A 23,471-nucleotide genomic window follows, 5' to 3' on the forward strand; every position below is an offset into this window, starting at 1 on the left:
ACTGAGTTAAATAAAAAATATTATTAAAACTAATTTCCGGGGCTTCCCCGGTGGCGCAGTGGTTGAGAGTCCGCCTGCCGATGCAGAGGACACGGGTTCGTGCCCCGGTCCGGGAAGATCCCACATGCCGCGAAGCGGCTGGGCCCGTGAGCCATGGCCGCTGAGCCTGTGCGTCCGGAGCCTGTGCTCCGCAACGGGAGAGGCCACAACAGCGAGAGGCCCGCGTAACGCAAAAACAACAACAACAAAAAAACCTAATTTATCTAGATCTTTTTACTTCTTATTCAATATGGCTGCTGGAAAATCTGGCATTTCCACTTCATATGTGGTTTGCACTATATTTCTACTGAACATCACCAATAGGAAGGGTATCTTGTTTAGGTCTAACTATAGGTTTCAGGAAATACAGGACATAGAGGAACAAGTTAAACAGCACCATGAGGAAGGGATAAGATGAAACCAGATTGTGAGACAATCAACAGGACAAATGACCTAATTCTCCCAACAAATCAATGGCATCAAAAAAGGGAGGGAGGGCTTCCCTGGTGGCACAGTGGTTAAGAATCCGCCTGCTATTGCAGGGGACATGGGTTCGATCCCTGGTCTGGGAAGATCTCACATGCCACGGAGCAACTAAGCCCGTGCACCACAACTGCTGAGCCTGCACTCTAGAGCCCACAAGCCACACTACTGAAAACCTCAAGCCTAGAGCCCGTGCTCTGCAATAAGAAGCCTGTGCACTGCAACGAAGAGTAGCCCCCGCTCGCCACGACTAGAGAGAGCCCGCGCACAGCAACAAAGACACAACGCAGCCAAAAATAAATAAATAAATAAATAAATTATTTTAAAAGGGAGGGAAGGAGAACTGCCATAGAATAAGAGACATGGGAAACAAAAGAACCAGACACAGCATGTGGACTTCCCTCATTTGGATGCTAATTCAAATAAAACAACCGTAAAAAGGTATCTTTGGATCCATCAGGAATATCACTATGGACTGGAGTGTAGACAGCCTCGGTGGTCTGGGGCCTGGCTGGTTGGATCATTCTGTCAGGTGTGATAAATCTATGGTGGCTGCATTTTAAAAACTGCAGTCAATGAGAGATGCATACTAAAGTGTTTGTATGTAAAATGACATGATGTCTGAGGCTTGCTTTAAAGTACTGCAGCAAACAAACAGTTGGAGTCGGGGAAAGTAGGATTTGATGTAAAACAAGACTGGCAAAATGGTGATAATGTGAGGCTGGGGGATGTGCCTATGAGGGTTCTTACATCCTTCTCTCTACTTCTGTATATGTTTGAAATCCTCCATAATAAGAGGCTAACAGTAAACTTCTAGGGAAGCAAACTCCTCGCTCTCCCTCAGTGACCCCTGCACAGAAACCATCATCACTTGGAAGTTCTTCCGTAACAGATTAGGAAACCAAGCCCACAGGAGGGGAAGTGCCCATGCAAGGTCTCCTAGCAAGAGAGTGCATGGTCAAGACCATGTCCAAGTCCCAGACCCCAGTCCAATACCATGCACCATATCATTGTTGGGGGTGGTAGTGCTGGAAGAGGGCTTGTTTTTGAGTTTATTTAGAGTTTGCCACCTGTGTGATGTTACTTCCCCAAGCATTCTCTCACTTGAGACTCACATCTTCCCTGAGGGGTAGATGGAACTTCTGTCCTGGTTTCCCAAACAAGGAAACTGGGGCCCCAAGAGAGCAGTGACTTGCCCAAGGTGACACAGCTAGTAAGTGGCAGAACCAGGATTTAGATCCAGATCTTCTCAATCCCGGTGCACCACGTGTTCCTCTCCCCACACTCTACCCGTATTATAAGGCTTGAGTTGCTGATGCAATAAAGAAAACCCAAAGCCACCCCAAGCCCTAAGCTGTCATCTGCCATCCCTGTCCGACTGCATCCGTGCCCTCACACACTGGGCTGCCACTGTCTGGCTGGCTCTCTCCCCAGCTAGATTACCTTTGCTTCCACAGCACCTTGTGCAAGACATTCAAGAGAAGGTGGGCGAATAAAAAAAAAAAAAAAAAAGGAAAGAAGTAAGACATTTAAAATATCAACATGGCACAGAATATTCTGTATCATACAGAAGTGAAGTCCTGGCATTTTCAAGAGACCTGTCGAGAGCCTTCTGTAAATTTTCAAATCCACAGTGTCCCTCAGGAACACAAGGACCTAGCCCAGTCCTTGTTTTTATACTTCCAGCCTTGCTGGGTGGTGCAAGGCTGTGACCTCAGGCATATCCTGCCCTTCCTACCTTAAACAGAACACTGAGTAAATGTAAAAGAACTTCATGATAATGTGGATGTGTTCTGTCACCCAGAATTACTGATGTAAAGGCCCAGGCAGGGTGAGGACTTTGGGGTACAGCAATCAGCTGTTCTGTTTGAAGATGTGATCTGGGCAGGGGACGGAGTGAGACATGATCTCCTTTGGACGAAGAGGGGAACAGCCATGGTGACCCTCAGAATCGTCCCCAGAGACTTGGAAAGGTGGGAGGCTGATGAGCCTGCCGGGTATCTGTCCCAGCCCTGGACACCCAGGCCAGGGACACTCACATCAATCCTCAGGCACCTGTTCCCAAGGCCATCAAGGAGCCTGGGTTTTGTTTCTACCCCCAAACCTAGTTTCTCCCAAGGGCTTCTCAGCCCCAATATCTCTGCCATGGAGCCATCCCCACTCCACCCAAGTTTCTCTCCTCTCACACCCCTAAACAATTTGACTTAAAGAGGAAAAGCAAAACCTAACAGCCAGCCTCTGCTCTCCTCCAGTGTCCCCAGGACCAGTCACCTTCCTGCTAATCTGACCCTTGCCTCCTTCCTCCCTGCAGTTTCATCTGGCTGCTAGAAATGCTTTTCAGAACTCTTTCAAAAGCAACCAACCATTTAGAGGGAGTGCTCAAATGACCTGTGTAGGCAGTGATTTGGGAAGGATGCTGCCAGAGCTGTTGGGGCCCAGAAAGCTGGACTCAATTCAAGGCCTGGGAAGCATTGCCACCACCTTGGAGCGCTCTGTCAGGCCCTGCCCTGGTATGCTCCCGCCGCTGTATTGCTTTCTATAGCTTGGAGTCAGGGAGGCCCCAGAGAGGTCAGGGGCCTGGGATGGAAGGGCTGCCCAACCCTCCCGGGGCAGACCTACATTTTTCAGAGCCAGCTCCACATGTGGCATGAGTTAATCCACTGAGAGTTTGAAAATATTCTTTACACCCTACAGAAGTCAACTTACATGGACAACTCAATCCTTCCCAACCCTGCCATCACCAGTCCTGACAGCTGCTGCAAGGCGATCATGGACAGGGTAAAAACAGCTGAAGGGGACTTAAATCAGGGTTGGGAATGTCCTCTGAGCACTGGCCACTTCAGCTGAAGCCCTGCACTAAACAGCGCTGAGAGGTAGATCCATCCACAAACCCTGCAAATATCAATTGAGCAGGTGGGCTCTGACACCCGTGTTTAAGTACCAGGCAAACCCACTAGCCTAGCAGGGCACAGTGAGGACCAGGAGGCCAAAGGCTCCTAACCAGCCCAACAGAGGTCACCACGTCCAAACATAAAAGCCCATGAAAAGCCCTTCTCTCCTGGAAGGTCCTCCTCTCAGACCCTGGTCACACAAGACTGAGGCACTGTCTTAGCAATCCCTAACTCCATAGCCAGGCACCCTGAGACAATGAGGCAGCTTGAAAGTAAAGGAGGAGACAGAGAAACCACGAACAGACAGAAGTTCACAAACACAGCAGCTCACAGGAGCACCAGTGTGACAACTGATGTTACAGGCAGTGACAGCTCACAAGAAGAGGGCATGTAACTCTTGGTTAGCCATGAAGCCTGCTGGGAGAAACAGGGACATCTCAAGAGCATACGAGACCCCAACTCCTGGGGTTCTACAAACAGGGAGTAACAGACAACTACCCCAGCAATGACAGAAATGCCAATTAAAATGACAAAAAAGTATCATAACTGTAAAAGACAATAATGAACCCTGCTTTAAAACAAATGACCCAGGGCTGGCAAGGCTGCAGGCAGAAAGAAACGCTCCCATGTTGCACGTGGTGCTGGTTAACCTGTCCTATGAAAGTGAGGATATCAAGAGCCCTAAAAATGTCATCTCAATTGCCCCATTCCTGAGGATCTGTCTAAAAAAATTAATCCTAAAGAAAAGGGGGAAAACACAGGAAGAAAGTTGTTTTATGGCAGTAAAATGCATAATGGTTACAAGCTGGAAATTAAAACACCAAATGTCCAACAACAGGGAGATACGGGTATGTAATGTAATGAAACATGATATAGTCAGTTAAAAGGGAAAAAGCTATTCATGGCATTATGTTAACTGGGGGAAAAGTAGAGCAGGAAATTGTACAAGTACAATGCTTGCATGCAAATAGATAAAGACTGAGAGGAACCACAGGGAAACAAATAGCTGTGTTTGGGTGGCAGGCATATGAATGTAATCCTTTTTAGTTGCTGTAAAGTTTTGACAACAGACTTTTAAAGAACTGGCCTGGCTTTCCCAGCAAAGGTGGGCTTGTCACTCTCTGCTGGGAACCAGTGCTAACCCTTAGTCTTGGGGCTTGCCACACCTCAGGCCATCCACTTGGCTGGCTACATCTGTGGGAACCCACCAGGCTTGTCTGAGTGAGGCAGGTGTATACACTGACTGGTCCAATTGGCTAAGAGGTCCCTGGGAGAAACACAGAGGACATTGGGAGTTAGACAAAGGGAGAGCATGGGTAATTCTATGCACTTAAACATTGAGATGGATAATTTAAGAATCCAATGCAAAAGTATGCAAATGCCCATCTGCTACATAAATCTATAGGCTGACAACACCAGAGCATAGTTCTCAAATTAGAATGGTCTCAAATGTCAGGTGGTCCACCCAACCCACAGGCAGGTTAAGGATGGCTGCCTCCTTTATAGTTCAGAGGGGTGAGGTGACTTGCCCCAGGTCACAAAGTCAGGGATTGCTGAGACAAATGCTGCCACTTCTCTGCTAACTGGCAGGCACCTCACGCCTCTGAGGCTCAGAACATTCTTGACACCCGGTCTTGCTGCTTGACTAGACACAGCCATTTCAACTTGTGCCACAGCCCAACTCAAACTCTACTAACCGCCGGAGGCCCACCTCCACCTCCCCAATCCATGGGGGGCATCTCCAGGAGGGACACCAGTTGGCCAATCAACCCCTGGAGTCGTGGCGTCACCCATCCAAATTCCACCAGATTGTGAAGGATTCCCCTGCAGGGCCAGCCCAAGGCCATCCCACCTCAAGCGCATAGTTATCTGCACAAGCAGTGTGGACCCGGTCCTGGCCCCGCCACGTCCTGGTTGTAGGATCTTGTAAATGACCCAGCCTCTCAGTGTTCTTGTCTGTAACATGGAGGTAATAAGAGTCTCCATGGGATAGGATTGTTATGAGGATTAAATGAGGTAACAGACATTCTCAGCAAAGTGAATACAAAGTCCTCTTGGCGTAAGTGGGACACTACCCTCAACACAGCTTCTGTGAAGACTGAACAAGACAAGGACCTAGCAAACGCTTGGCTTACAGCAGGACCCTCTAAGTAATAGTTACTATGATAACAATAAAGGCATCAAACACAGCACAAAGGCAGGGGGGTTTTTCCCAGGAAAGGGCTGAGAAGGGCTTTGCAGAGCCTGGAGGATGTTTGTTCTTCCCTTCCTCGTAGAACAGACTCTCCCTGACAGCCCCCTGCTCCGCCTTCCACCCTCTGCCCCCCTCACCCTCCCACGTGCTCACCAGCCAGGAAAGGACCCCAGCACTCCCCACTTCTTCCCTCTGATCCCCAGGGTCCAGTGAAAGTCAGACCTAGACCCTCGCCCTCAGTCCCTGCTGCACAGCAAGCCCAGGTTCAGGAGGAGGATGGGGTAAAGGAGGGAAACCACTTCCCACTGACTTCATCTCCTCCAGGTCGGGCTTCTGTCAGGTTGTTGCTCCCTCTGGGGCCTGTGGCTGGAGCTCCCCTGCGCCCTGCTGCCCCACCCCCCCAGTCCCAGGCACCCACTCACAGCTCGAGGATGAGCACCACGTCAGTGCGGTTCTCGAAGACGTCGTGCAGCGTGATGACGTTGGGATGCAGCACCTGCCGCAGGATGCTCACCTCCCGCTCGATCTCCTCCCGGCACACACCCCGCCGGCTGGCCTGTCTCTGCCGCTTCTTGATGAACTTGGCTGCATACTCCAGCCCCGTGCTCTTCTCTCGGCATTTCTTCACGATGGCGAACTGGCCGCTGTGGGGACACAGACCCACACAAGGAGGGCATCACTGTGGTTACTGGGGAGGTGACCTGGTTGTCACCCCTAGGCCACAGTAACTCAGAGTCATTCTTCCAGGGCAGGACAAATCATGCCACCAGCCAGCATCCCCACCTGGCCATCAACCAGTGACTGAGACAGAGTAAGTACTGGGCTTCCCTTCTGTTCATATGAATCCTTTACCTTTTACTAGGAAGGAATGTTGGTATTGTCACTCCCAGTGTACAGATGGGAACACTGAGGCCCTGAAAGCCTACTGGTTTGATCTGGATGACACAGCCTCATCGTTCCAAAGCCTCAGCTAGAACCCCTGTCTTGTGTCTACCAGATGAAACCACAATGTCCAGAGGTTTATACTACTTAATGAAAAGATTTTTAAGGAAAAGCAGGACTTTCCTGGTGGTCCAGTGGTTAAGACCCCATGCTCCCACTGCAGGGGGCACAGGTTTCGCTGAGGAACTACGATCCCACGTGCTGTGAGGTGTGGCATAAATAAATAAATAAATAAATAGAATAAAAAGCAAAAAATGGTTAGCATGGTCAAAATACTAACAGTAACAATCCTCTGTTTGGGCCTCCCTTATCTGGAAGCAAGTACAAATTCATCTATTTGGAATTGTGAGGGGACAAAGCACCTCTATAGTCTCATGTTTGTACCTTTGTTTCCAACCCCTCCCAACAAATAAAAATCTCAATTACCTGACATGAGCCAAGTAGTCAGACTATAGGGGACAGAGCTAATATGAGGATGATGCACTTAAGGACGAGGCCAGAGGCTATGCCAGCTGGGTTCGGGGGGATCCTGGTGGAGGTGAGGGTGGGGTGGAGGCAGCCTAACATTGTTAGTAAGCACAGTGGGTGTTCATCACGGTGAGAAGACTGATAGGACCACAGAATCGTAAAATGTTAGGAAACTGAGGCACAGGAGACATCAAGTGACTCACTTGAGGTCATCACAGAGTTAATGGCAATGCCAGGCCCCAGGGCCGAGTGCCCAGCCCACTGTTCACAAAGCCACTAAGATAGTTAAAGGAGTCAAGATGACGTTTAATGCCCTTCAGGGCTGGGCCTGAAAATCCTTCACTCCAGGGACCCAGACAGCAATCATGAAATGGTGTCCTTGCCAGAGTGGCAGGTGGCCCTAGGCCAGCCTCCCTGAGTGCTTCAGGGGCAGCCCCCCCACCACAAACACACACACACACACACACACACACACACACACACACACACACAGGGAAGGGCAGCGGCCTCCTGTTTCACCATCTCAGTCCAGGCAATTGGTGGGGGCCACTCAAAGTCCCTGGTGACTGCCCAGTGGCCACCCTCCTGTGGGTCTTCCCACTCCCCTTCCACCAGTGCCCCATGTTTTCTTGCCAACCACAATACCCACTGCTTGAGACAGAACTCAGAAAATGTTAAGGTTCAGCTTAATGGCTAAACAAGGGGCCATGAGACTCCACACTTGAGAAGTACTCTCTTAGTGGCTCTGGAGTAAAAGTTACACACAAGTGCTCTGGATGTATGCCTCAACCTCAGAAAACAGCATCACATCTGAACCGCTCCATTACTAGAATAATCCTTAGTGAGACAGCCTTCAAAATAAACCAAAGTGATTTAAGAAAAAAAGTCAAGTAGAGCTAGTAAGGAATATATATGCCAACACTTAAATAGCATTCTGTGGCAACCACCTTAGAGATGTTGCCAAACACAGGTTCATGCATCTCTCCATCCCCTCATCCCCCAATCACCCGGTGCTACCTGAGCATCTACTCTGTGCCAGGCTCTGAGCTGCACAGTAAGGGGCAGGGACCAAAGGCACACACATCAGATACAGATGGAGCTCTGGGGAGGGAGAGGGCCCTGGCTGCTTGGCTGGGCTGGGAAGCCTTTGTGCAGCCAAATGTCTATCACACTGTCTGCTAACTCTAAACTATTTGAGTTAACTCAGCTATGTATGCCCCAAATATTGGCTCTGGGCTGTCTACACACTAGGGGTTGACACAGGTAGAGTGAAGCCAAGCCTCCCAAAGTCAGAGGGAACACATTCAGTGAGATCTCTGGTCACTGGAAGCTGCTTTGGGCCTTGGGACATCAGGTTATTTAGTGGGTGCCACCAAACCCTGGACAAAGTCTCCAGTCCCAGGCAGCTGTAAGTCTCTGTGTCGGGATGGCCACACTCCTTTCCTCTCTCTCTGACACCTCAAGGGGCCTGGCATTGGCAGCCCTGAGGGATGGGAAAACCAAGCTTAAGGATTTTAAGCGATTTGTTTAAGTTTACAGAGCACAGAAGTGGAGACACAGGGATTTTGTAAGGCAGAGCTAAATATTTCAGGTTACCTTGACAGAGCTTTCCCTTTTCCTGTGAGGGAAACGGGGGCATTTTTCTGTATCACATGCCTGAAAAATTCCTCCAACTCTCAAAAAGCAAATGAGTGTTTGCTCTTCCTGGTTGAGTGTTCTCTCTGTGAGAGCAGCTGCGGCAAGGAGAGGTGACTGGGGGTCAGGTCTAACACGAGCAGGCGTCTTCCTCCAGCCAAAAGGAGGTATTCTGAGAGTGTGTGACTAACACAGACCCAAATACCAAGTAACGTCACTCATCTTCCCTCTCTTCACGGGACAGCGGTCCTCTACTCAACCTGCCCTGGAGAGCCTCAAGGAGAGCCAAGGCCACTTGCTGGTTTTCCCCTCTCTCCTTGAGCTGGTACTGGGAAGTGTGCAGAATATGCTCCACGAGGCCAGCCCTGGGACAGGGAGGCCTTGGGCAGGGAGAGCAGCCTTCCGGGTCAGACAGGCCTGGCCTCAGGAAACTTACGCCGCCTGGCTACCTGCTCTGAGCAGCAGTTTCCTTATCTGTAAAATGGGAACTGTGATTCCCTACCAGGGAATTGTGAAGACCGGAAATATGTCGTGCCGGCCCACAGGCAGCTCCAGTAAACGGTGACTATTACGTCTTATTGGTTAGTGGCTCACGTGAAGGCAGACATCACTGATCTACATGGTCTGCAATGTGTGGCCAGGGCGTCAGTGCGATTTTAACACATCCCCACCCCACCCCCTGACGAGTCCAGAGCACAACCAGATATGGGGATATCTTTGTTCTAAGCAGTTAACCAACTCTTTTCATCCTTAGAGCAGTGGTTCTCAACCCTGGCTGCACACTGGAATCACCAGGGGAATTTTTTTTTTTTTTTGGCCACACTGCACGGCATGCGGGATCTCAGCTCCCCAACCAGAGATCGAGAGATCGAACCCGTGCCCCCTGCAGTGGAAGCGCAGAGTCTTAACCACTGGGCCACCAGGGAAGTCCCGGGGAATTTTAAAATTACTGCTGCCTGGGTCCTACCTCCAGAGATTCTGATCTCCAGGGTCTGGGCTGCAGTTTGGGAATCAAGATATTTAAAAGCTTTCCGGGTGACCGTGACGTGCAGTCCAAGCTGAGAAGCACCAGCTTACAACACTCTTCTGATTATCTCCATTTTCTAGGTGAAAAAAGTACACCACTGTTACTCATACTATTCCTTGCCCTCTTCAGTATTGATATATTACCCTCTCCCTTAGTTCTTTGATCTGATCATTAGAAGGAGGATGGGAGGGGAGAAAAGGATGGGAGGGGAGGAGTATCATCTCTTCCACCAGGACAGTTTTTCCTTGATTTGCAAATCAAGGCAGAAGATCACCCCGGGCTCTGGGAAATAACAGGAATGGAAGTTTGCAGCTGGGCACCCCCTGGTCACTGTACCCACAGCAGATGCACGAAAGCCAGACCTGAGGTGGCTTCGTCACGCCCCCCAGAAGACCCAAGGGCAGGTGGAAGCAGTGATGGTGATGAGCCCTTGTCTGCCCATCAGGAAGGCTCTGAAGCCAGAAATTCAGGCCCTGGGATGAAGAAGTCGCTCAGCTAGGCTATGGGGCAAGGGGTGGACAGCGAGAGCCCCTCTAGGTTAGGACAGAGCCACCCAGGGTATATCCCGGGAGGGAGCAGAGAGGAGCCATCCGACCATAAGGGAAGTGACTGCCAACACTAATTCAAAAATTATGGGAATGCTGAAACACTGATGTACATAGGCAGAGCATGCATATTCCTATTCCCGCCTCCCTAGCAAGAGTCAGTTCCTAACCTGAATGCAGCAAAGGGAGGGTAGTCCGGAGGTCCAATTCCTGGTCCCCGTGACCTGCCACCAAAGCTTCGTGGGCTTGGACAAGGAGCTGCCTTCTCAGTTGTTTTCCTCCACCTGCCACCTGAGGTTTCACCTCAGAAAGCTTCCTGTCAGAAAGCTCCTAAGAGCCCATGACAACTCTGAACAGAAATGAAGCCTTTCCTTCACTCTCCAAATTGCATCTCTGGGCTGATGTCTGGAGACTTGGGTTCTGGTCAGGGCCCATCCACTAACTGGTCATAACCCTGGGCAGCCTGTTCAACTCCCTGGGCCTCAGGGTCCTCCCTTGTCAAATGTGGATGAGAAAAACCCGCCTGTCCACCTCACAGGGCTGTTGGGGAAATCATGAGATAATGCCTGACAAAGGACTTAACTATCCAGCACAGTAGAAAAGCAGGAGGTGGGGGTGGGTGGAACGCTGAGCCGGAGGCTGGCTTGCAAAAGTCATGTAGGAGGGTTTCCGCGAAGGACAGTAAATCCACAAGACACAGAAACTACCTTCCCTGCTCCTGCCAGCTGCTCTCCTGCAAGTATGTCAGGAACACGCCCCTCTTCCCAGGCCGAGGGCCCAGCCCCTCACTCACTCAGTGCCCCGGGAGAACAGAGCAGGCTGCGTGAAGATCAGCGTCACAGTCACAGACAGAACTTGGCAGGGCCCAGGGTGGCACCCCATGAGGGTCTCCTGTTGTCTGCCCAGGAATCAGATGAGGAGTAAACCTAGACCGGCTTCTCAGAACTCAAAAATAGTGTTGCTGTCTCCAACACCAGCTCCTAAGCTTCATGGAAGAGCCTGGCTCAATTACCACCGAATTCTTCACCGCCAAAGAATAATCTGGGCGTGACCCAAATCTCACACCCTGAGATAGATTTTGTATAGCAATGTGGACATCCCAGCATTTACATCCAGCTTTTCTCTCTGCAAGCTAACTGTAATTTTATTCTCTCTTTTAATATTTGCAGGTACCATTCTTAGCTCCATTTTACAGATCAGAAAATGGAGGCTTAGGGAGGTTAAGTGACTTGGTAGTTGGGTCAGGTAGCAGGCCCTGATAGCAGGGTTAGAACATAGAGTCAGGTCAACTGACTCCAGATTCAGTGAGACTCTCAAGGTAACTAGCCAGCAGTGATGTACCAAACAGTGAGGAGGGGGCCCACCCCAGAATGGAGGAGCATTTTATCACTGACAGTATTGAGAATTGCCAGTGCATGATGATAATAAAAAGTAGACTAATTTTTATTCAGTTTTATCATTGGTTTTGAATTCTCTAAGGACAATGCACCCCTCATGGCGGGCATTGAGGCAAGACCACTCCCACTACCCACCCACTCCCACCAGGTTGGCTATGGCCAACTAGACTTGTTCTGGCAACTGCCAGGGGCTGACTGCCAAAGGCGTTTTGTCAGGGTTACGGATAGGGTGGGTCTAACTCATTCTCATTCTCAGTCAACTCTGAAGTGTCCAGGAACTTAGTAACTTGCCCCAAAGTCCCCAGTTGGTCAAGGCTGAGATGAGGCAGAGCTGTACAGAATGCAGACCGCCCCCCCCCCACAGGGAGGAGATGCCATGGGAGGTAAAAGGTAACAAATGGGAAGTGCTCCAAGTCAGAGGGATGTGGGGACCAGGTTCCTCCTCCCGCTTCCCCCAAGCAATCACTGCAGTTCCTCTTCCCACACTCCAGAACAATGAGCCACGATTCCTCTGGAATTAGCCTGCAAGTTTGCAGGACCACTGGGTGGGGATGATGCTTAGAAGCTTCCAGTCATGGCCACCCCAGGTGCAGCCCAGCAGGTGGGGGAATGGGACATTCAACCAACATGTGTCAAATGTGTGGACAAGAGGAGCTCAAATCTACAGTCCGCAGGAACCACATCAGCCTGATCCCAGAGGACCCACACCCCAATCCCAGGGCAATAGCCTGTCTGAGGATGGTGTCCCCACTCCTCTGCCTGGTCAGGCTTGACTGACCCTGCCTCTTAACCCCCTCCCCCTTCCAACACATCTCATATCTAGTCAGCCACTCCTGATTCCCACGAACAAGATCTTTCTCCCATTGCCTTAGTAACCAACTTGCTTCTGGTCTGCTATACCCAAGTCCAGGATTTAGAGTCAAAAGACCCAGGTTCTATCTCCAGCTCTGCTACTGTGACTCTGAGCCTCAGTTTCCTTGTGTGTAACACAGACATAAGACTACCCCAATCTTACTAGGTTATAATGAGAAAGTGAGATAAGTATGTAAAAGCACTAAGTAAACTATAATTCTCTGTGAACGCGAATTATTCTTTCTTTCCATCCACTGGATCGCCATATCTGGATCCTGGTCTCCATTTTCCAGTCCCAGCCTTGAATCTGATTCAGCCCCTGTGAACCCCATCCACAGATCCCAGCTTTAATATAGTGCTGGAGAGAACTGGGGCCGTTGAAAGGCAGGGTCCCCAGGTGGTGCCAGGATCCAGGAAGACAGAAAACACTTCAGGACACAGTCACCCAAGGTCAGGGCAAACAAGGGACCAGACATCCAGGAAGCCAAAAAAGGGTGAAGAAATACAAGGGTGTCAGAAGTGGGAAGCAGCAAGTCAAGATTCCAGGCCAGAGAGATGAGGGTAAGGATCAAAAATTTACCAAAAGCCAGGTGGGCAGTACGTCAGGAGCCAGGTGGGCAGTACGTCAGGAGCCAGGCAGGCAGTACGTCAGGAGCTAGGTGGGCAAGCGAGGAGTGAGAGGCACGTGGGGGCAGCAGCCAAGCCAGCAGCTGGCACGTGGAGATTGGAGCAGACAGAAACATCAGCACAAGACCTGCAAACACAAGAGCGCCCAGAGCCGTTCAAATGGCCTTTTCTCCCAGCTAGTGAGCCAAACCCACTGTCTAACGAACCCATTTCTCCTCTCTGACTGTGTTGCCCATACCTTTCTAGTCTCCTGATGATGACTTTAAAATTTATTTGAGGTATGGAACCCTCTCTCCAATAAATCTTGCACAGAAGCCCAATATGCAAAACAGATAAAAAGCAGTACTTCTGGGACTTCCCTGGTGGTACAGTGGTTAAGAATCCACCTGCCAATGCAGGAGACATGGGTTCGAGCCCTGGTCCGGGAAGATCCCACATGCCGCGGAGCAACTAAGGCCATGCGCCACAACTACTGAGCCTGCGCTCTAGAGCCCGCGAGCCACAACTACTGAGCCCGTGTGCCACAACTACTGAAGCCCATGTGACTAGAGCCCGTGCTCCACAACAAGAGAAGCCACCGCAATGAGAAGCCCGCGCACCGCAATGAGAAGCCCGCGCACCACAATGAAGGGTAGCCCCTGCTCACCGCAACTAGAGTAAAGCCAGCGCACAGCAACAAAGACCCAATGTGGCCAAAAATAGGTATAAAAAAAAATTATTTTTTTTAAAAAAAGGAGTACTTCTGTTTTGGGGAGAGGCACTCAGAGGTCACCTACTCAGAGCCCACCAACATGATGCCTAAAGGGGCTTCATGGAACCCCAAGGGCTTCAGGGAACACAATTTGAGAAGTACACTCTACAGCATGGAAGCATGCTCGTTGATGATCCCAAAGCAATTTCAAACTGTAAGAAAAAAGAAAAAAATAAAGGAGAAATAGAAAACACTGATGAAGTAATTCTCAAAATTATTATCTAGTCTTTTAAGAAGTTACTCTGATCAAGCCAAACTCAGGGTCACCAGTAAGGAATACATGTAGGATAAGCATCAGGAACCAGAAGTCTCCAGGGAGCTGAACCCTGACCTACAAATGGCCCCTGTCCAAGAAGTCACAGGTGTCTGCCTGTGCTGGCCAGTGGCAGCTGCTTTCGCATCTTAGCTCATTCAATTCCCTGTCCCTCAGACTAACTTCCTTCCTCTGACACTTTTTTTTTGTGGGGGTGGGCAGAAAAAATTCCTAAAGCACAAAAAGGGAGGACCTGTTGAGCAGAGCCAAGTCAAGCTGAGCTCTGATTACCTTTTGGAATCTATTTTTAAGTCTAAGCACATTTTGATGCTGTTGTCAAATGAACATGAGCCCACAAGTCCAAGGCCTGAAATAAATTAGGCTCAGTTTAAGTTGGACTTGGCTATTCAGAGAAAGGTTTTCACTGAAAATACAGCTCAGTGTCCTCTGGTATTTCCCTTAGTTTAGAGTCTAGATTCTAGACACTGACATGAGGTAGGTTACTATGGTTTGAAGTGTTAGCCTTGGAGGGTACCACCCATCACTCACCGTCCACCCACCTGTCATCTAGTCCCCTAACTACCCACCCACCCATCCACCTAACTGTCCATTCACCAATCCATCCATTCACTAATGTACTCCTCCATCCCTCATGTATGGATCAGTGTCCTAAGTGCTACAAACAAGACGCACCCCACAACTTGAAGGGCTCACAGTCAACTGGGAAGATCAAACACTCATGGAAAAAGAAATATGGAATGGATGTATCGAAAGAGCTGTCTCAGAGTCAACTGCACGGGAAGCAGTAAGCACTGCAGCAGTTCAACAGAGGGAGAAAGTATCCGCCAAGGGGAGTCAGGGGAAGCCTTAAGGAGCAGGTGGGATTTGAACCAGGTGCAACAGGGTACTATTAGGCCATTCAAGGCGGCTGTTCTCTTGTCCTCTGGACATCCCCTGCTCGACCAGTCCCTGCCTCACCTACACCCTACTCACATAACTGACCTTCCCTCTTAATCATAGAGCCTACTCAGTCAATGCCTACATACTTGCCCCCGGCCCCAGCTAGTGATTCTTCTAATCTCTAGATCAGAACATCTTGACCAAGATAGCTCATCAAAGGGGCCATGAGGGGCCTGCTCCTCTGTTGGTTTCCCTGGTAACTGATGAGCCAACCTGACATCAATTCCCTCTATAACTGGTAACCTCACTCTCCCACCCAGGAGTGAAGACTTGCTGCCCTGTCCTGCCCGTCATCTGCTGCACATGGTGAAGTGTCGCTCCAGGACCTTGCTTCAGACACGTAAGATCCCCCCAACCATTAAACCACTGATGTCTCTGTCGCTAACTCCGGGCTCTTTTCTTTGGTCTTGAGGCTGGGCAAGTACAGGGCTTGCAGGCCTGCGGGGTACAGCCCAACAGGCAGAAAAAGCTGGATGCAGACAGGCAAAGGGGAGTCAGCTCACCACAGCTGGAGAAGCAGGGAGTGATACACAAATGCTTTATTCTGGGCAGGCCCCAACTCACCACCTCTCTACCTCACTTCCTCCCTGTCAAGTGGCCACTTTCTCGAGGAAGTACATCAAGAAGCTGAACTTGCCCTTTCCTCTCCTCTTTGTGTGGGTGGAGGGAAAGGAAGACAAGTGGCTGGCAGCCAATGATGTTCGCTTGTAGGGCTCCCTTCTCACCACCCGAGTTCCTGACAATCAGATGTACCTTTGATTAATGAAAGAACTTCAGCAGAACAGGTCAACTTGCTTGATCCCAGAAATGCTAGCCAATTGGCCTTCACAGCCTAGGTGAAGCCCAGGAGGCTGGGCCATAACAGATGTGACCTTTTGCATGAGCTCATGCTACAGAGCAAAAAAGGGACTACAACAGGAAGACAGAAAAATCCAGGCTGGTCGAGGTTCTGTTATTACTGTGTGGGGACAGGGTCCTCCCTCATAAAATGGTGAAGTGAACAGTTTATCGTCTATAAAACCTCCCTCCCAACTTGCCAGACCACTCTAGTGCCAAGAGTTCTGTACCCAGCCTCTCTCCTGTGAACTCTGGACCTCCCCATGGTCCACATCCCCTGGGGATCCTTTCCATAATTTACCCATAATTCACACTGAGTGATAATGGGAGGCAAAGGGTTAACCTGCCCTCAGTGCAAAGTAACACATTCACATTTTAGCAGCATCCTTGACAAAGAGGGGCTTTAACAGTGGCAAGTTTAGGCACACGTTGGGCAAGTGAAGGAACTAACTGGAGATAAAAAGGTCTTTCCTGGGCTTCTCTGGTGGTGCAGTGGTTAAGAATCCACCTGCCAATGCAGGGGACACGGGTTCGAGCCCTGGTCCAGAAAGATCCCACATGCCGCAGAGCAACTGAGCCTGTGCGCCCCAACTACGGAGCCTGTGTGCTCTACAGCCCGCAAGCCACAACTACTGAGCCTGTGTGCCGCACCTACTGAAGTCCGTGTGCCACAACTACTGAAGTCCGCACGCCTAGAGCCCGTGCTCTGCAACAAGAGAAGCCACCACAATGAGAAGCCTCCGTACCGCAACAAAGAGTAGCCCCTGCTCATCGCAACTAGAGAAAGCCCGCACACAGCAACGAAGATCCAACACAGCCAAAAAGAAATCAACAAAATAAATAAATTTATTTAAAAAAAAAAAAAGGTCTTTTCTAAAATTCATGCCGAAAAGGTGGCCTTGAAGAGGACTGACTATATACATGTATCTGCATATGTGAACGAGGATGTGCAAAAATCACAACCAATTATTTCCTGTCAATTCTCTTCTGTCCACCTGGATTTTAATGTTCAAGGGATTCTTGCTGCAACATCTTCACTAATATACACAACTCTTAGCCATCTAGGGTGGATGCTCTCTGTTCCTCGGGATTTCTGTGAGTTTTTGACCCCAGGTTTGCTTCCTCACCAATACTTAACAATACCTCAGATCACCTCTCCCAAACTCAGGGCTGGGGATGGGGAAGACCACCATGTTGTGGGCAGAGCACAGGATTTGGAGTCCCGGCTCTATCACCAATTTCCAAGTCCCCTTCTCTCTCATGGCCTCAGTTTACTCATCAGAAAAATGTTGAGTTGGACCAAGATGTCTCTCTCACCCCCATCCCAGCTCACCCTCTTAGGATTCCCTGATGCAGGTCAGGGTGTCACATGCATCTATCAGTCTGAGACACACAGGGTGATTTCTGGGCTTCCCGCTGCACAGGGTCCAGCCACAGGTTCAAGCTACTGAGATTTGTCAGTCCCATTTTAACCAACTAAATTTCCAAAAAGAGAGTGGGATCAGGGCTTTGGGCAAGAAGAACAGATCTCAGGCACTCTCAGAAAGATGCCCCTGTACCATCTTCACATCCAGCAAAATGCTGAACACACCAAATAGCAGGGATACCTCCATGACAAATGACCGAGGCATTCACCTTAACCAGCAACCAGCCCGTAAGAGCCTGGGGGGAAAGAACTGTCCTACTCATCTCACAGGGCCCACTGAACACTGAGAACAAAGCAGGTATTCCGTCAGTGTAGAAAGGAAGAGCTAAACTGAGGCAGCAGGGGGACTTCCCTGGTGGTCCAGTGGTAAAGAATCTGCCTTCCAATGCAGGGGATGCAATTTCGATCCCTGGTCAGGAACTAAGATCCCACATGCCGCAGGGCAACTAAGCCCACATGCCACAACTACTGAGCTCATGCGCCTCAGTGAGAAAGCCCACGTGCCGCAAACTACAGAGCCCACGTGCCCTGGTGCCTGAGCACTACGACTAGAGAGAAGCCCATGCGCCACAACGAAGAGCCAGCACCGCAACGAAAGATCCCACATGCTGCAACTAAGAGACCCGATGCAGCCAAAAATAATAATAATAAAAATAAATAAATTAAATTAAATAAACTGAGGCAGCAGGAAGTGAGGTGCAGGACCTGTCACTCACAGCCAGCTCTCCACGCAGCTGGAGCACATCACTGGCAGACTCTCTGGGAAAAGAACACGTTCTTGATATTTGTTTATTACAAACGGAGCATGTTCATTATTTTTAAAAAGCACAAAGAGGAAGCTTCCTGAGATAACCGTTGTTATCATTTTGGTGGCTGCTCTCTTGGACCTCTTTTCAGCACATATTACGGTCTTTTTTAAAAAAGACTTCATTTTTTTTAATGAAACTGGGATGATACCATATGTACTATTTTGGAAACTGCTTTAAAAATTTTTTGTACTTAATAATAGATCATGAACATTTACTCATGTCATTAAAAATTATTTTACTACCTGATTTTAAATAATATGCCACCATACAAATAAAGCATGATTTTTAGAGCAAACTCTTAATTTTGGACATTTATATTACTTCTAATTGTTAATATAATTAATAAGGGTATCTTAATAAGATACCCTTATATATAAATCTTTGTGTACATCCCTGATTATCTTTTCTGAAGGTAAATTCCAGGGAGTAGAACGCTTAGTCAAAAGTTATGTACATTTTTAAAGTTTTTGATACTTGACAAATCATCTTCTGGAAAGAATGTCCCAGTAATACTCCCAACAGCCCTAAATATCAAAATCCCCTGCTCCTCACTCCACACACATTTCACCAAATACTGGCTCACTGTGTTTTTCAGCTTTACCATTTTCCTACTTGAAAGATGATATCTCATTGTTTTCACTCGAATTAAATTTATTAACTTGTAGTCGATTACAAGTAAGAATGAACACCTTTTCCCGTGTTTGTTGGTAATCTGAACTGCCTTATATATGCCTGGCTTATTTTTCCACTGGGATGTTTGCCTTTTTCTTATTGTTTGTAAAAGCTCTTTACATATTTGTGACATGAACCCTTTGCCGTGTATGTTGCAAATATCTGCCCTAATTGTTTTGTCCACAAAGGAGCTTTAGGTCTTCTGTAGCATCCGATGGTGTTAACCAGTTTTCTTCTTACCTCTCTCTCCTTCTGCCTGTCACTAAGCTGTGACTTCGACGCACACTGAAGGGAAGTGCCTTATGCCTTGTGACCTTGTTGGTCACCTAGGCACTCAGTCCAAGAGATACCTTCAAACTCACCGCACAGGCAACCTCTCATTCCCCACGCCTGGCTCTTTCCTCAGAGTTAGCCCACTCTTCCTCCTGGCGATGCCCCTCCTACTGGTTGACTGCAGAAAAGGATGGCATCAGAGGGTGAGCAGGTCCTGCTACAGAGTGGGCCTGGTGTCCTCAAGGTGGGCCACAGCTGCTGGGGTGACCAGCACAACAGACCCCCTTTAGGGATGCAAAGCATCTCCCCTGCCCCCAAATTATCCATGATGTTGTTTAGTGTCCTTTGAAACAGGCTGCAGCAGGAAATGGCTTTCTTTCAGAAATTAGTACCATGAAGATGTCTGTCTACCCTGAAAAACTGATACCCTTGTTCATTTCAGATCATGAAAATGATGTAATCTTATTTCCTTCTGTCCTCTTGGTGGTCAGTGACAATAGCGATAGTGGCCCAGATCTTGGGTGTATTTCCTTCCTCCTTCCTTCGCACCAGTGGCTCTCAAATTTGAGGGTGTAACAGAATCAGCAGGGGAGCTTGGTAAAAATGCAGGTACTCAGGCCTTACCACAGAATTGATAAATCATAATCTTTTGGAAGTCAAGTGTCTTTTGATCTTCCACCTTTATTTTCAAATTCTGTGTGCCTCATGCTGTACGTTGCCTCAAGTTCTTACCATACACGGGCAGGAGGAAATAACTGTAAGTTGTTCTGTGTTGCCATCACTGTGGCATGGAGAAAGACAGGGAGCTGCAGAGCATGCCTGCAAAGGCAGAACTTGGTCCATTTCACAGATGGCTAATGGAGGCCCCATACAGTTAAAGGGCCAAGGCAGGACCACCCACATAGCCATTTACAGTCCATCCCAATGGACAAGTTGATCGACTGCAGAGCAGAAGGCAGTTCCCATAGGAATAAAATGGTGCCACTCCCATCCCCCTCGGGCCCCATGCTCACAGGAGGCCCATTCCCTCATCCCCCCCCTCAAAGGGATCTGACTTTTAGATCCACATCCATCCTCCCTATGCCCACAACCCTAGAGGGTGGGGCAAGGTAGAGAGAACAGGTCCAAGTCCTCTTAGAAGCAGATTTCTGTTCAAAATCTTCTCCCACCCAGCCCTGTCTCCCCAGCAGAAGCCAGAGCCTCTGTTGGGCAAGCGGCTCCGAGTTGCAGCCGTGCCATCTCCGCTGTCATCACCAGCCCCAATTAACAGCTACCAGGAGCCCTCGGGGCTGCCACTCCTTCCAGGCTCCTCTAACTCTGCTCTAAGTCATTACAGGATTTGATGCTGCCTGACATGTTTCTTTCAAGCCTAACTGTCAGGACGTCGGGAAGGTATGCGTCACATCCAACATGATGTTTTTCCTCTGTCTACCCAAACTGCTGTCTAGAATAGAGCCCGGCCTCTAACATGGCCTCTTCCCTCTAGAAGCCCACCTGCCAGGCCTCCCTCACCAGCTGCCTCAGGGTGACCTTGACCTCGCCCTCACCCACATGGCCCATGCTGGAGTCACAGAGGGGCAGAGGTTAACCAGCAGAGCTCTGAAGGTGCAGGGGGCTCGAATCTGGGAAAGATGCCAGGATAACACCAACCCAGTTCTGTTACCAGCAGGCTCTGGAAACTTGGGTGAGTTTCTTAACTTTTCTGTGCCTCTGTTCCTTCATCAGCACATGGGGATGACAACGACCTCATAGGTTGTGATATACATTAACTGCCCTGATAAATATGATTTTAGTTTTAGCTCCCCAGGCTTCAGTTTCCTCACCTGTAAAATGAAAATAATACACTTAACTTGCAGGACTGTTGAGAAATTTTAATTAGAGAAGTGTGAGAACACAGCACAAAGCCCAGGATATCCTTGGTGCTCAGTGAATGGTTTTTGAAAGGTGGAGGAGGAATAAATCAGACGGTGAATATCACGGTTCAAAGCAGATGTTGTCACCCTGGCCGCAGGCTGCCCCTTCTTGCCCTTCAATATCCCAGAAATCACCTCCTCCCTCAACAAAACAGGGGCCACCCGGGGCCCAGACTGGCCAGACAGGCACATTCCTGCCTCATCTTGAGAGCTGGCAGGTCCCGGCATTCCCTCCAGAGCAGAGTGTCTCAACACATCAGGGCCCAGGACAGCCAGGGGATGGACTGTGTCCCTCGGCCCTCCCGTCACCCCACTGTTCCCTCCAGGGCACGGACACTGCAGGGTCTCCTGCCAGAGGCTGGCTCTGGATGGCAAGGCTCATATACACACAGAGAAGGGTCCCCACATATGCCGAGCTCTCTGCCTGGGTCCCTGGGTCTCTTCTGGGTGGGCCACTGCTGGAATGGACCCAGTGGAAGTGTGAGGAAGCCCAGTCGCGAGCAGCTGAGGTTGCTTTGACCATAACAGTTGTCCTCTGTGTGCACGACTCAGCGTCCATCACAGCTCTTACTGCCCAATGTATTCTGTCTACTTGCCTGAATGCCACGCTCCACCCTCTCCACCCTTAGCGCCCCGGGGCTGTAAACACCTGAAAGGCAGGGATGGCTCCGTCTTGCCCACTGCTGTGCTTTTGGCACCTAGAAGCGCTCAGTAAGTATGAGCTGAATACAGGAGTCTTGCGTGTAGGCACTGGGAACACAAAGACGAAGAAGATGCAGTTCCTCATTCACACAAGAACCAGCAAGTATTTGCAGAAGGCACCCCCAGAAACCTCTTTTCTAAACTAAACATTCGGTATATCTTCTCTCCCGTGCTCTTTGAAGGCAGAGCTGCTTTGTGGAACCTCTCTTTACCCGTAGGACACCCAAGCTCTCACAGAGTACACAGTAGGCACTTTGAAACAGACTAAACTCAGCTCGGGCGTGCTGCCGATCCACTCTGCTGGAAACCTGTCCAGTCACGCTCTGTTCTGTAAGGAATTTTCCCTTGGATCCCAGAGGTGAGTAAGACACAGAGTAATTTGGTCACAGTTCCCCTTCCCCTCGAGTCCAGAAATTATCTGACCAAGCTGGGGCTGGGAGTTATGACGATCCACAGGCTGGGTGTCAGTCCTAAGCTTTTCTAGGACACAGCGGGAACTGGGAGGGACAGTCCTGCCCCACAGCTGCCACCAGCTGCTTCTCACAGAACGGTAGGGTCAAACCGCAGGGGAGAGGAAGGACCCTTTTCACAGTTGAGAAAACATGCAGAGCTTGCCCGGGGTCACAGAGCAGCTTACAGCACAGCAGCCAGAGACCCCAGGTCTCTCAACAACTATTCTGTGTCTTTCTACTATGGCAAGGAGTTCCAAACTTTTTCTAGCAGTAAAACTCTTCTTCTTTTCATTATTTATGTATTTATTTTTATAAATAAATAAATTTTATTTTTGGCTGCGTTGGGTCCTCGTTGCTGCGTGCGGGCTTTCTCTAGTTGCGACGAGCAGGGCCTACTCTCCGTTGTGGTGCACGGGCTTCTCATTGCAGTGGCTTCTCCTGTTGTGGAGCACAGGCTCTAGGCACATGGGCTGTAGAGCGCAGGCTCAGCACTTGTGGCCCACAGGCTTAGTTGCTCCGCGGCATGTGGGATCTCCCCGGACCAGGGCTTGAACCCGTGTCCCCTGCACTGGCAGGTGGATTCTTAACCACCGCGCCACCAGGGAAGCCCTCATTATTTAGTTTTTAAAATCTTCAGCAAAGGACTACACACAAACATGGATAAATAAAAATGAAATTGCACAGAAGGCCACAGAGTGGAATCAAGAGCCCCCTGCCCCATTCCTCTCCTGCCCCAGCTCTGCTCACCGGAGGCAATCGCTTTTAAGCCTTTCTCATGTTAAGATCACACTGTTTTTCAAATAAATCTTACACAGAAGTTTAAAGTTCAAAACAGATCAAAGGGGAACAACGCAAACCACTGCTTGACTACTATATACACACACAGACATGCGTGACAGCCCCTAAGTCTGCACCACAGGACTCCATGTGAAAACCACACCACTACAAACTTCCCCTTATGTCACAGCCTCCTGCTTTTACTGGCAGCCTGCTGTGGAGGCAGAGGGAAGCTTTCCCCCTGAACGGACACACCTATACCAGGTACACCTAGATTTTGTCCCCATAGCTCTTCCCACACCCAGATTCCTGAGGTATCACCACCTACAGCAAAAGAGACCTCTACAAAGCCTCAGGTCTCCCTAGGGCTTAGACTCTGTCCGCCTGGAGAGGGAGAAGTGGGGAGAAATCCATGTGTGTCACAGCTCACAAAAACTCAAAAAACGTATAGATAGTTGGATTAGCAGTCATGTATACCTTAATAGGAATTAGTCGGATTAGATTGCTTTCCTACCAAGTGGCAGAATTCAACTATGCCTGGGTGGT

At 49.4% G+C, this 23,471-nt stretch overlaps 1 protein-coding gene across 10 annotated transcripts in view; it reads right to left on the bottom strand.

Moving 5' to 3' along the window:
• The window catches only part of DAPK2 (death associated protein kinase 2), a 137,227-nt gene that overhangs the window by 46,976 nt on the left and 66,780 nt on the right, over positions 1 to 23,471 (bottom strand). For all 10 annotated transcript variants that reach the window (XM_029236634.1, XM_029236633.1, XM_029236635.1 and 7 more), the window contains one exon: positions 6,030 to 6,251. In XM_029236634.1, coding sequence (XP_029092467.1) covers positions 6,030 to 6,251 — 222 coding nt within the window. The remainder of the gene's footprint in view (positions 1 to 6,029; positions 6,252 to 23,471) is intronic.

Source organism: Monodon monoceros, unplaced genomic scaffold, assembly GCF_005190385.1.
Source record: "Monodon monoceros isolate NGI ecotype Baffin Bay Population unplaced genomic scaffold, NGI_Narwhal_1 Super_Scaffold_21, whole genome shotgun sequence".
Lineage (NCBI taxonomy): Eukaryota > Metazoa > Chordata > Mammalia > Artiodactyla > Monodontidae > Monodon > Monodon monoceros.